The sequence below is a fragment of the Balaenoptera ricei genome, chromosome 1 (assembly GCF_028023285.1).
Source record: "Balaenoptera ricei isolate mBalRic1 chromosome 1, mBalRic1.hap2, whole genome shotgun sequence".
Lineage (NCBI taxonomy): Eukaryota > Metazoa > Chordata > Mammalia > Artiodactyla > Balaenopteridae > Balaenoptera > Balaenoptera ricei.
Window position 1 is genome coordinate 102,944,408 of NC_082639.1, and position 13,193 is coordinate 102,957,600.

Here is a 13,193-nt window from a genome sequence, read left to right on the forward strand (position 1 = left end):
GGCCCCATTCCTAAGAGGCCGAGGACAGCTACCGGCCCGAGGCCCGGGGGTTGGGGACCCCTGTGTATATACTTTATGTATATAAAGTGTATATACTTTATACTTTGTTTTTTCGTTCGTTTGTTTGTTTTGGGTGCTGATCAGGATACAGATTTTAACACCCAAAGTATTTTATAACTTTTCCCATTTTTGCCACTTTAAAGTATGAATTCCAAGAATAATTCATTTCTCACTTAAGACTGATTACAGTTAGGAAAGAGGAAAAAAATAAATGAAGAATTTTTTCAGGTTAGTATTTTCTATTGAGAGGAGACAGTGCAAGTAAGATTGAAGAAGTTATTTCAAACATACGATAGTACATATATTGGTTACTTAAAATTTAAACATTTGGGAAGAACATGAAATTGTTATTTATATTCTCATAATTTACAGATAATGCACATTGTACAACAGAAATGTATTTTTTAATGAATGATAAACTTATGCTTCTGAAACAAATTCTCTAAATATACAATTAAAATTTTAATTTTCTTTTTTTTAAATTAATTTTTATTGGAGTATCGTTGGTTTAAGAGTTCTCTGCTGTTTACCTGCCAATGTGACAGCTAACATGATAAACTACTATGCTACTGATCCTGCAAAGAACTGTTTTTCCTCTAAAACAAAAGAGGAGTGGATTATAGATTTTAGTAAAAAAACTTCACCTCATGAGTCGTGACTATTTTGTTTTACAACCCTAAGAAAAAAAGAGCCACTTAGTCACATATATATATATACATACTTACATTATTTACAAAGATTTACATTTCTCCAAAAATACAATTTATAATAAACAATTGCGGGACAAAATAGTATCTGGTGATACTCAGTGTTGGTGACAGAGTAGAAACTAATGTCTGTTGTTTGTTAGTCCTTGTTTCTTCCATGAAACATTGTTTTTTGTTGTTATAAATTTATTTATTTATTTGTTTTATTTTTGGCTGTGTTGGGTCTTCGTTGCTGTGCACGGGCTTTCTCTAGTTGTGGCGAGTGGGGACTACTCTTCATTGCAATGTGCGGGCTTCTCATTGCAGTGGCTTCTCTTGTTGCGGAGCATGGGCTCCAGGCGTGCAGGCTTCAGTAGTTGTGGCATGCAGGCTCAGTAGTTGTGGCTCGCAGGCTCTAGAGCGCCGGCTCAGTAGTTGTGGCACACGGGTTTAGCTGCTCCGCGGCATGTGGGATCTTCGCGGAACAGGGATCGAACCCATGTGCCCTGCACTGGCAGACGGATTCTTAACCCCTGCGCCACCAGGGAAGTCCTGAAACATTGCTTCTTATAAAGGGTCCATTCAGGTTAGACTTCCAAAGTTTCCTCAAGGATGAGGTAATACTCAAATGGTAAATCAGGTGCCTTCTCAAAGTGACTGAAATAACTTAATTAGCATGCGTTTGACTTCATCTTCTGTTACCAAACAACAGGTGCTATAAAAGAAATGTCTCATATTAGTATAAAATGCAGTCAATCTGTGCTGCAGTCTATGAGTCTAAATTACCCTCCTATTCTAATGCGGGTAGCCCTTTTGTAATAAACCCATCAAAAGCAAGGGTTCTAGGGAGCAGAGATGGAGGGAGATTGGTCTTTGGCCCTCATGAGATGGTAGCTGGGGATCCACCAGAAGTGCTACCCTCAGTGCACAGCACTAATTCACAGTCCCATCTTCTCAAACCAACTCAGTCTTTGAGTATAACTGACATCTCCAAACAACAGAGCTGAGCCCGTAAGACCCATATGTAAACGGTCACCCCTTCTAACAGTCATCTCCTTCTTTGCCACGTGAATCCCCGGGTGTGGTTTTCTTCTTTCAGCTTCTCTTTCTGATTAGTCATCTCTGTGGTGATGACAGAGCACCCCTGGGTAACTCAGAGGAAATCAGCCCAAACACCCAGCTACAGCCTTGCCTGAGCAAGTCCCTTTGAACTGAGATTCCATTTCATGGCTTTTTTTGTCTTCCCCACGGTCTATATTTCCATAGGCCAGATCAGACCACAGCTCCCAAAATATCTGCATTCCTTTGGTAACAGGAATTCATAAAAATTTAGTGCTGGGGTCACAGGGGTTAGGTAAAGGAAATAGGAGTTTTCCTTACGAAGAACCCTGTAGAACATGAAAATGGGTGCTGTGGATTTCTGAGGGGGATAAAGTGGGCAGCAGCTCTCCATCTAGCCCTGGCAGGCACACGCTCTTCCACAGGGACTTCCTCACCCTCTCCCACAGCCAGGTGCAACAGCTGCCAGAGAATCAGGCCTGCATCTCCAGTTCTCCTTCAGGCTGAGGTAGCACCTGCAAGTCTTTCTTCCCAGAGAAATGGGGGACTCTGCTCCCCTTTTTAATTTGATTGGCTCTGTGGCCTGTTTTCCAGACATTTACCAAGAGTGAAGAATACCAGCACTCCCAGAAACTGTCTAAATTGAACTGTCTTGGTGAGAAGTGTAATATCACATCCATCTTCCCTCAGATATCTGATATTTACTTGGTTGCCCTCAGATATTTTTAATTGGGTTTAGCTCTTCCTAACACTGGTCTCACGGAGATGTGACAAGTGCACATTTCTTCCTGGTTGTGCTTGCCCCTCCCCAGCTCCTCCCCCAAGCCCTGCCCCTCCATCATATGTGTAACCCTTCAATAACTGAGTCTAGGGAACTCCTCCCTGCAGCCACAATGGGCTCTTTAAATCTAAAAAGTATTATTAAATAGGGTAGGAAACACACAAAGTACAAAATTTGAATAGCAAACAAAAATACTCCAAGAAAAGTAAGCTCCTCTCCCAAACCCAACCCCATCCTACCTAGGTTTCTCCCCGGGATGTTACCTTAAGAAGTCAGTTTTACCTTCCTAGCTCATCATTCCAAAGCAATGTTTTTCATGCAAAACTCTCCTGCTCCGGAACCTACAATGACCCCCTACTCCCATATCACTTGATTTTAATGCCCTTGACTTCCAAAACTTTTCTTGCAAATATTCTTTTGCCATTTCTTCAACTTGATGCTAAGCAGGTTGACGTCTTTATCAAATAACCACGACAGGTTTCGTTCCCCTCCATGTCTCTGCTGATTCTCCCAGCTGGAATGCCTTTTCCACTCTGCTCTTGCTTTGAAGATCTAGCTCACATCGTACTCCCTTCAGAGTCTTCATGATTATTCTGGCCTCTTCACCTCCCCCTTGTTGGTTGCCCAGCCCTGACCATCCATTCCGGCCCATCACCATGTGCTTCTTGCCTAAGTCTTTCTGTTTCTTACACACTCATCCATTCTCCCCACTGTGACCATAAGCTTCTCAGGGTAGGAGCCTTAATATATGCTTTCTCTGAATCCCACACAATGTCTAGCCTCACTGGGTACATGGATCTCAAGCCATGGGCTAACACAGTGCCTGACATCTAGTAATCTCAGCAAGTTATTTGTTGAATGGAGTAAAGGAGCAAGGTAAAGGAATGAGTTCTGGGATACGCCATCACCTTTCTCAGTGGCCCTGGATGACAGCGCTCCCGTGACCAGCATTCCCCGTCACTGTCTGTGATGGCCAGGCCTCCACTGCTACCATGTGGATCTCAGCAGAGGCACTCCTCCGACCTCACCGTCACCTGCCCTCACACACGTTACTTCAAATCTGAAACGCCCCACCTCTGACCATAACCCCCGGGTCTTCCACCTCTCCCCACACTGCTAGCACACCTGCCCCTCACCTCATCCATGGCTACTTGACTCCTCTCCACCCCCTCTCCATGGGGCCTCCTGGACCATCAACCCCTCGCAGACTCACTACCCCTGCCCACCCTGCACCCTGAAGCTGGCTGAGCTGTCCCCTAGAACCCCTTGCCCCAGGCCTTCTGCTGCAGCTGACTTCCCGGGTGACCTGGTCACCGTCCTGGCCGGCAGCTGGGGAGAAAGGAAGCCTCCCAGGCCCATCCATTGGTCTGACTGCCCCCAGGCCCTCACTGCTGTGCTGCGATCCCTCCACTCCAACCACTCACCCAGGGGCTTTCATGAAAGTCCGCAACTCGTTCAACCAAGCCAAAGGTCTTGACCACCGCCTCCCCCTTTGCCTCCTTGCAGCTCTAACATGTGGCCTCCCCCTCGGACCCCCAACAGGGTGCCGCTTGGGTCTCCTCCTGGCTCCTCTGCCTCGCCCACCACTCGAAGGCCTTCAGCTTCTCTTTCTTGGTGACCTCAGATGCTCAGGGAATCCATTACTGTTCTGACGAAGGTGCTCCCCAACCTGTAACCCCAGCCCCTAAAGCCACTTCTCCAGTTATATGCTGGACACCCCTATCCACGTGATGTGCCTGCACCCCAAGCTCAGCCTGTCAGAGCACAAATTCACCTTCCCAAACAAGGGCCCCGCCTGAGTCCTCCGCTGTGCCTGGCATGCTGCCAAGGGTCAGAATTCCTGTCCCTTTTGGCTCCTTTCTTTCATTAAAAAACTAATTAATTAATTAATTAATTTATTTATTTATTTATATTTTTGGCTGCATTGGGTCTTTGTTGCTGCACGCGGGCTTTCTCTAGTTGCAGCAGCGGGGTCTACTCTTCGTGGTGGTGCGTGGGCTTCTCATTGCGGTGGCTTCTCTTGTTGCAGAGCAGGGCTCTAGGCGTGCGGGCTTCAGTAGTTGTGGCTCGCGGGCTTACTCACTCCGCGGCATGTGGGATCTTCCCGGACCAGGGCTCAAACCTGTGTCCCCTGCAGTGGCAGGTGGATTCTTAACCACTGCGCCACCAGGGAAGTCCCTTGGCTCCTTTCTTGAAGAAGAATCATAACCATAATAGCTAACATTTATTGGGCACCATTATGAGCCAGTCACTCTTCAAAGCATTTTGCTTACATTAACTTGTTTGTACATATTATTTCTATGCTATTATTACCTACACTATCATTGTTATTTCTATACTATTGTTATGCCCATTTTCCACAGAAGAAAACTGAGGTGCAGAGAGTTTAATTGACTTGTCCGAGGCCTGTGAGAGACAGAGCTGCCATTTAACCCCGGGGAGTCTGGCACCAGACTACACCCTCCGCAGAGACTTTGTTCATACGATATCCATACTTTCTCTGAAACCTAGCCCTCCTTCATTTCTGCCATGACCACCCCGATTCAGCCTCTCCTCTGCTTTGGCTGGATTATTTTATTTATCCACCAACCAGTGTCCCCATCTCTAGCCTCTTGTCTATTAATTCACCCTATGCTTTACCAGCAGAGCGATCTTCCCAAAGCATAGCTCTGCTCAAAAATCCTCAGTGGGGACTTCCCTGGTGGCACAGTGGTTAAGAATCCATCCACCTGCCAATGCAGGGGACACGGGTTCGATCCCTGGTTGGGGAAGATCCCACATGCCGCGGAGCAACTAAGCCCATGAGCCTGCGCTCTAGAGCCTGTGCTCCGCAACAAGAGAAGCCACCGCAATGAGAAGCCCGTGCACCGCAACGAAGAGTAGCCCCCGCTTGCCGCAACCAGAGAAAGTCCACACGCAGCAATGGAGACCCAACACAGCCAAAAATAAATAAAATCAATCAATCAATCCTCAGTGGTTTCCCAGAAAAAAATCACCCAACCTCTTGGCAACTCTCTCTCAGTATCTTGGCCTGGCTCAACCTCTATCCCACCAACATATGCTGCCCCCAAAAGGGATGACTTGCCACCCCTACCCTGCCTTTTACAGCCCTGGGCCTTTACTCTTCCCTTCATCCCTCAAAGGGACCTTCTGGAGCCTCCTTATGGCAACTTACTTCACCCACCACCACCGTTCATTGTGTTTGGATACTATCTTTTGTTCATGATACGGGCCCAGCTCTGACCCTGGCTCCTGAAGTGAACCCTATCCTTGGCTCAATTTTCCTGGGATGGGAGAAGGAGGGAGTAGATTGTGGTGGGTAACAGGATAACTCTTGGAGTCTGAAGACCTAGATTTGAATCCCAGCTCTACATTTATGAGCGATGTGACTTGACTTCTCCGAGTCTCACGTTCGCTGTCTCTAAACAAGCTGTAAAGATACCCCCTTGCATAAAGCTCACTGAGAGGGTTCAATGAGATGTTACATGGAAAGTGGCCAGTTGGTGCTTAATGAACTGTGGTGAGTATATCTGCTGATGTTACTTATTACTGTTCAAGGCAACTAACTGACAGATAAGTAGAATCTGGCTCCCCAAGGAATAGGCCCTCTACATCAGGCTGTTCTGCTTCTAGTACACGATGTACAATTTACCCACTGAGCAGTCTACAGGATACTTACCTAGTTCTCTATGTTTATCTGCTATGGGCGTCTCAGTAAACCTATAAATGAAGACATTTTCATCTCAATTAAACAGCTGAAAAGAAAAGCTGGAATCTGGAGTTGCTGGCTAGAGGGCTGAACTGGGAAAACTCTAAAGCAGAGCCCTGTCGAGCTGGTATTTCCTACTCTCCTAAATGCTTACATCAAATTGGCCATAGAGTTGGGCCAAAGAGTTGTTCAAAAACTGGTCATCAGATGATAGAAAAACAAAAACTGTTGACGAATGTTTTTTTCTATAGCAGCTTGTGCATAAAGCTAAAGATGGAGGGAAGGCTGGAATGTTCTGGACCAGCGCTGCCTGACAGGGATATCATGTGAGCCACGTAAGTAATTTAAAATGCTTAGTAGCCACATTACACAGTAAAAAGAAATGGATGGGGACTTCCCTGGAGGTCCAGTGGTTAAGACTCTGTGCTTCCACTGCAGGCGGCGCAGGTTCAATCCTTGGTTGGGGAACTAAGATCCCGCATGCCACGCAGCATAGCCAAAACATTAATAAAATAAAATAAAGTAAAATAAGATAAAATAAAATAAAAATAGTAGTAGAGCAATTATATTTAAAAAAAAAGAAATGGATGAAATTAATTTTCACGATATATTTTATTGACTAGACCAACATACCAAAGATACTATTTTAACGTGTAATCAATATAAACATTATTAATGAGATACTTTACATTCCTTTTTTAAATAAGAAGTCTTACAAATCCGGTGTCTATTTTATACTGATGGCACATCTCAATTTGGACTCTCCTGTTTCAAGGGTTCAACAGCCACAGGTGGCTCGTGGCTACCACTTTGGACAGCACCGGTTTGGACGTTCAGATACGGTCCCACATGTATGCATCAGGTTCCTCCCCATCGAAGGCATCAGCTAGCCTGGAGCCATGCTAATGGTCTAGAAGCCAAGTCCACAGGCTTGACTGAGCTTGTAAAAGTGTCAACTACAACTAGCCGACGGAGCTGTTTACATTCAACTCTCTCCCCTTCTGAAGGCTCCATGCCGAATGCCTCACTTTCCCAATTAATGGCTTTAGGGTTGAGATGCTTGCTGAAGTAATTATTTTTTAGAACAATTTTTCTTTTTCAGGTTATATGGTGCTACCAGTACTGATCACTGATGTAAGTTTCCCTCCACTGAATAAACTTTTTTTTTTTTTAATAAGTTAAATCAGCCAGTTGTTTTAAATAAGTTAAATCAGCCAGAAAAGTACTCAGTGCTACTTTTCTTTGGTTCAGGAGTACTGGTGGTAGACCCCCCCGCCCCTTCCCTCCCAAGAAAAACACATGAGTGGAAAATTATTTTGGTTTCTGGGGACCAATCTGTTAAGGAGATGATTAACTATAATACTTCTATTTGGGGATTAAAAATAACTTTTTAAAAAGAACACCTGAGTTCCCCAAATGTTTTACTTATTGGTAACAATGGCTTAAAACTTTCTTCAGCTGATTTTTTTATAACTTGTTTGGAGGAGATTCAGTTGACTGATAATCTATTACTTAGGGATCTTCGTGGTATTTGAAACCTGTAATATAGAAATGGTACCTTTGGGAAATCATATTCTAGTGCCAATACCCCAAAATAGTCTAGGTCAGCACTGACCAACAGAACTTTCTGCAATGATGGAATTGTTCTCTATCTGGTCTCACATGGTAGCCACTAGCCATCTGTGGCTACTGAGCACTTGAAATGTGGCTAGTATGACTGAGGAACTAAATTTTAAATTTTATTTAATCTTCATTAATTAGAATTTATATTTAGATCACTGTACGTGGCTAGTTCCCACTGTATTGAACAGTGCAGGTCTAGGGAAACTTAAATCTAGTCTGTGAACTTGATTCAAGACATGACTGTGAAATGACATGGACCCCAGATGCCATCACCTTGCAGAAAGCTTCCTCTTCAACATTCCCTGCGAGAGCGACAAATCAGTCTCGTAAATTTCCTTTTGGTGAAGGCTGATATGGAAACTGATGGGGCTTCAAGAACCTCTACTCTGAAATTTACAGCCTGGTCAACATCCTCTGGGACTTGAGGAGGGGTTTCTTGGCACCAGGAAAGAACAGGCTGGGATGAGGTTACCAGTTCTCCAGGGCATATGGGTTGCTTTCTGGAGACTGAGGAAGGCTCAGGAAGGCAACACGGGTAATACCAGGTCGTTTTACCCACTCCATGTCACCCGACTCAACAAATGCTCCTTCCTACCTGGGACCTCCTTCTGGGCTATAAGTCATGAAAATTACGACCATGGCAGCCAAGAGTAAGAGGTTTTTTGCAAAATCTGGCTTGAGACCAGAAGTATAACTATATGTTGAGGTGGGCCACAGATATGAGGCTGTGGAACAGTCCTAAGTATATTCGGCTGTGTTCCCACTCCTGTACAGCCCTCTATGGCCCAAGGATTCATTCCACCTCAAGATAATGCAGAATCTTGGGAAACCCGACATGCTCAGCAACCCCAGACACCAAGTACAGCAAAAAAGGTTTTGTTTCTTTTGAAACAGCTAAAATTTCAAACTTTGTTTTCATCTTCAAATTAATCATTTTCTGGCCTTTGAAAAACCAATTCCAGTTAGAAAACTTATTTTTTTAAAAAAAGAAAGTATACGTACATTTTATAAACAGCAAACCACCTATTAGTGCTGGCAGTATGGCTAAAAGCACAAACCTGTGCCTTGTATTGTCTGAAAAAAAGAAAAAGAAAGAAAGAAATACAATTAGCTGGAACTGACCAAAACAGACATACAGTTGATCCTCTTTATTTGTAGATTCCGTATTTGCAAATTATCTACTTGCTAAAATTTAGTTGTATTCCCCAAACCAATACCTGCAGCGCTTTCACGGTCATGCACTGACATGGGCCACAGAATGGTGAAAACTGTGTTGCCTGATGTACACATTCCCAAGCTGAGTTTCAAGGCAATGCTCTGTCCTTGTGTTTCAGCCCTTGTACTGTAGACATGTGTGTGCCCTATTTGTGGTCTATTTAGTGTCATGCGTTTCACATTTTTGTACTTTTTTGTTGGCTATTTCACTGTCTAAAACGGCCCCCAAGCACAGTGCTGAAATGCTGTCTCGTGTTCCCAAGCACAAGAAGGCTGTGTGTGCCTTACAGAGAAAACACATGTGTTAGATAAGCTTCATTTAGGCATCAGTTATGGTGCTGTGAATTCACTGTTCAGGCATCAACCACATATATTAAATGAGGTGTCTTTAAACAGAAGCACACGTAAAGCAAGGTTCTGTATTGATTCCTTGCCAAAAATGTTGTGACCGGAGGCTTGCAGGAACCTAAACCTGTATCTCCCCTGGGAGCAATGGTTCAGTATGCACTAATTCTGTGTTTACAGTGACAATAAAACATAACTACCGTGAATAAAGAGAATCGACTGTATTTCTAAATAAACGTATATGCACAAGGTTGATATATATCAGGCCCAGCGCTGTTTATTAAAAGCAGCAAATAGTCCACTATTCAGCCATCCCGTCTGGCCAGTGGGAGCACAGCTTGCTATCGTGTGTTTGGCAGGGCAATGTGGCAGCCATGCAATAGCAAGCCTGAGAAATGTTCATCATACAGCCGCTGACACTGTGCTACATGATGTGCCTACAGGCTCACTGAACCATTGCGACAACGTTGGATTAGTGCTCTAACCTCTCAGTGTCTCAGTTTCCTCTTGGGGATCACTCTAAATGGAACTGATAAATATGCCTCCTAGGGTACTTGTGAGCATTAACTGAGTCAATACACTTAAGAACAGCTATTAGCTGTTGCCATGAACCTGTTGAATTGATGCTATTGGCATCTCTACTAACGTCCTTTGATCCTGCAATTCCATTTCTAAGATATTAACCTACAGAAACTATCAGTTATGTGCCCCTCTCCTCCCTCCAAAAAAGGCACAAAGATATTTACCACAGTCTTACAATATCAAAAAGCTGAAACAATCGAAGTGTCCACAATAGAAAAGAATGATGTGTTCATGAGGTGGACTCTATCCACCTACTAAAAATCTAAGGGTAGAATACTGAGGATGTGGCAAAATGATCACCACACATTGCTAAGGGAGAGGGTGGGGGTCACTAACAGCCAGTACAACATGGATAAGAGAGAGGGGAGAGGAGGAGAGAGGAGGGGAGGAGAGGAGAGGGAAGGGGAAGAGAGGGAAGGGGAGAGAGAAAACGAATGAATGAATGAGAGTATGAACACACACCCTTTCCTCTTAGTAGGAACACAGGTGAGTTAGAGCAAATAGGCAATAATCCATTGGTTTGATTTGAGAGGCCCCTGGCCAGAAACTGCTAGTTGCTCCCCATACCCATTCTCCCCTCTTTAATAAAAGAATTCAGACTTTCAGCTGGGCACACCACCACTCCACTAAAAGATTAGTTTCTCAGCCTTTCCTGTAGCAAGGTTTAACCATGTGGCAAGTTTTGGGCCGCGAGATGCAAGAAGGGTTGTGTGGTATTTCTCAAAAGTCTCCCTGAAAGGGGTAAGACACACCATTTTCCCCTCCCTGGGTCCCGCTGCCTGAGATAGCAGGGAAGGTACAGGAGCTGGACCACACAACTGCATAAAGTAGCAATGAGCCCAGGGCTGCCTACCTCCAATTATTATTATTATTTCTTTTTAGTTGAGAAAAGTTAATCATTTATCCTTTTTTTAAAAAATTGAAGTATAGTTGATTTACAATGTTGTGTTAGTTTCAGGTATACAGCACAGCGATATACCTGATATACTTTACCTTTTCTGTAAGATGTTATAGAAAAACCCAAACAAACTTTTTGGCCAACCATGTGTGTGTGTGTGTGTGTGTGTGTGTGTGTACACACACACACACACACACATTCTTTTACAGATTCTTTTCCATTATAGGTTATTACAAGATATTGAATATAGTTCCCTGTACTATACAGTAGATCCTTGTTTATCTATTTTATATGTAGTAGTGTGTATCTTTTAATCCCAAACTCATAATTTATCCCTCCCTCCCCAATGTTTTGTTGGGTTTTTTTTTAGCGTGAAAGAAGTAATCTACATTTTTAAGCCACTGATACTTCAAAAAATTTTTTTAAACAGCTGAATCTAATGTTACTTGATACAGTCCCTTCCAAATCCTCTCTCCCATGGGATGATGCCAGATGCTGTCATCCATCGCTTTGGGATAGCAGATATTTAGGGGAGATGAAACAACAATGATACAAGTTCTTGATTACGTTCATCCTTCTTGACCTGGCCAGTGCATTGACAGTTGCTTGCTCTCTCTTCACTCGGCTTTGGAGATACCAAGTTCTTGGGGTTTTCTGCCTTCCTCCCTAGCGATCCTTTTCAGTCTCCTTTGCTGGATCCTCTGCCCTTAGCAGCCCCTACATGCTGGAGTCCTCAGGACTCAGTCTCAGCACCCCTCTCTGACGACTGCTTCCTCCACATGATCTCTTCTAGTCCCAAGGCTTTAAATGCCTACTTTACTCTGATTATGCCCAAATCTCTATCTCCAGCCCTAACCACTCACGAGAGACTTAGACTCATAAATCAAAGCACCGTATTTGACGTCTCCATTTGAAATCTAATGGGAATCTCAAACAACATGTCCCAAACCAAACTCTATTTCTTCCACACACCTGCTGTTCCCCTGCTTTCCAGTCTAATAGCAACACGATTCATTCCGTTGCTTGGGCCAGAAATCTAGGGGTCATCTGAGTATTTCTTATTAGGCACCCTTCTTCCCCACTCAAACCATTAGAAAATCCTCTTGTTTCTATTTTCAAAATGTAGCCTCGGGGCTTCCCTGGTGGCGCAGTGGTTGAGAATCTGCCTGCCAATGCAGGGGACACGGGTTCGAGCCCTGGTCTGGGAAGATCCCACATGCCGCGGAGCGACTAGGCCCGTGAGCCACAACTACTGAGCCTGCGCGTCTGGAGCCTGTGCTCCGCAACAAGAGAGGCCGCGATGGTGAGAGGCCCGCGCACCGCGATGAAGAGTGGTCCCCACTTGCCGCAACTGGAGGGAGCCCTCGTACAGAAACGAAGACCCAACACAGTCATAAATAAATAAATAAAAGAACGTGAATTTAAAAAAAAAAAAAAAAAAAATGTAGCCTCATCGGAACCGCTTCTCCCAACTCTACTAGTCCAAGACACCATCTTCTCTTGCTTAGACCAAGAGTTTCCTAATTAGGCGCATAACCCCCAGGGAGAACATAAGATGACCAATGAGGTGCAAAAAAAAAAAATTGGAACCTCTATTTATTTTTACTACTTATGTCATTCTTTAAGTTTTTTAGATTTTTGTATATGTCTTTAAATTGTATGAGTTATATTCATTTTGTAGTACGTTGTGATAGAAGTATCTGTTGTTCCCCAATAACCAATCTCTCCTTTTCACTCTGGGAAGAGAACCCCTGTGTTTTAACTGGGCACATGGCCAGCAAAAGATGGCACTTCTCAGCCCCCCTCAGCTAGGTGTGGCCATGAACTCAGACTGGTCAAGGGGGTGTGAATGGAAGTGATGCATGCCACACTTGATCTTTAAAGGGGAGGACCAGGTTCCATCCCTCTCCTTCTCCCCTCCCACTTGCTATGGAGCAATCAGAGATGCGAGCCCCTGTTTGACTCCAGAGAGCACAATTTATAAGCTATAAGCGTTTCAGTATGTATTTCCGAAAGATAAGGATTCTTTGTAAAACACAACCATGGCATCATCAGACTTAAAATATTGTGTTCAACATCATCAAACATGGGATCTCTGTTTAAACTGCTCCTGTTTTTCACTCTTTTCTGTTTGAATCAGGACCTAATAAGGTCCATACATTGCAATTAATTGATATGTTTCTTAAATTTCCTTAAACTTTAAGTCCCCCCATTACCTCTCTTTTTCCTCCCCTT

General features: G+C 44.0%; 1 protein-coding gene across 1 annotated transcript in view; it reads right to left on the reverse strand.

Annotated features, from left to right (window-relative positions):
* Positions 1–442: 442 nt before the first annotated feature.
* The window catches only part of CD58 (CD58 molecule), a 43,398-nt gene continuing 30,647 nt past the window's right edge, over positions 443–13,193 (reverse strand). Inside the window, exons 4-6 of the mRNA XM_059928675.1 lie at positions 8,921–8,992; positions 6,266–6,306; positions 443–1,461 (exon numbers count right to left, since the gene is read on the reverse strand). Coding sequence (XP_059784658.1) covers positions 6,287–6,306; positions 8,921–8,992 — 92 coding nt within the window. The 3' untranslated portion in view covers positions 443–1,461; positions 6,266–6,286. The remainder of the gene's footprint in view (positions 1,462–6,265; positions 6,307–8,920; positions 8,993–13,193) is intronic.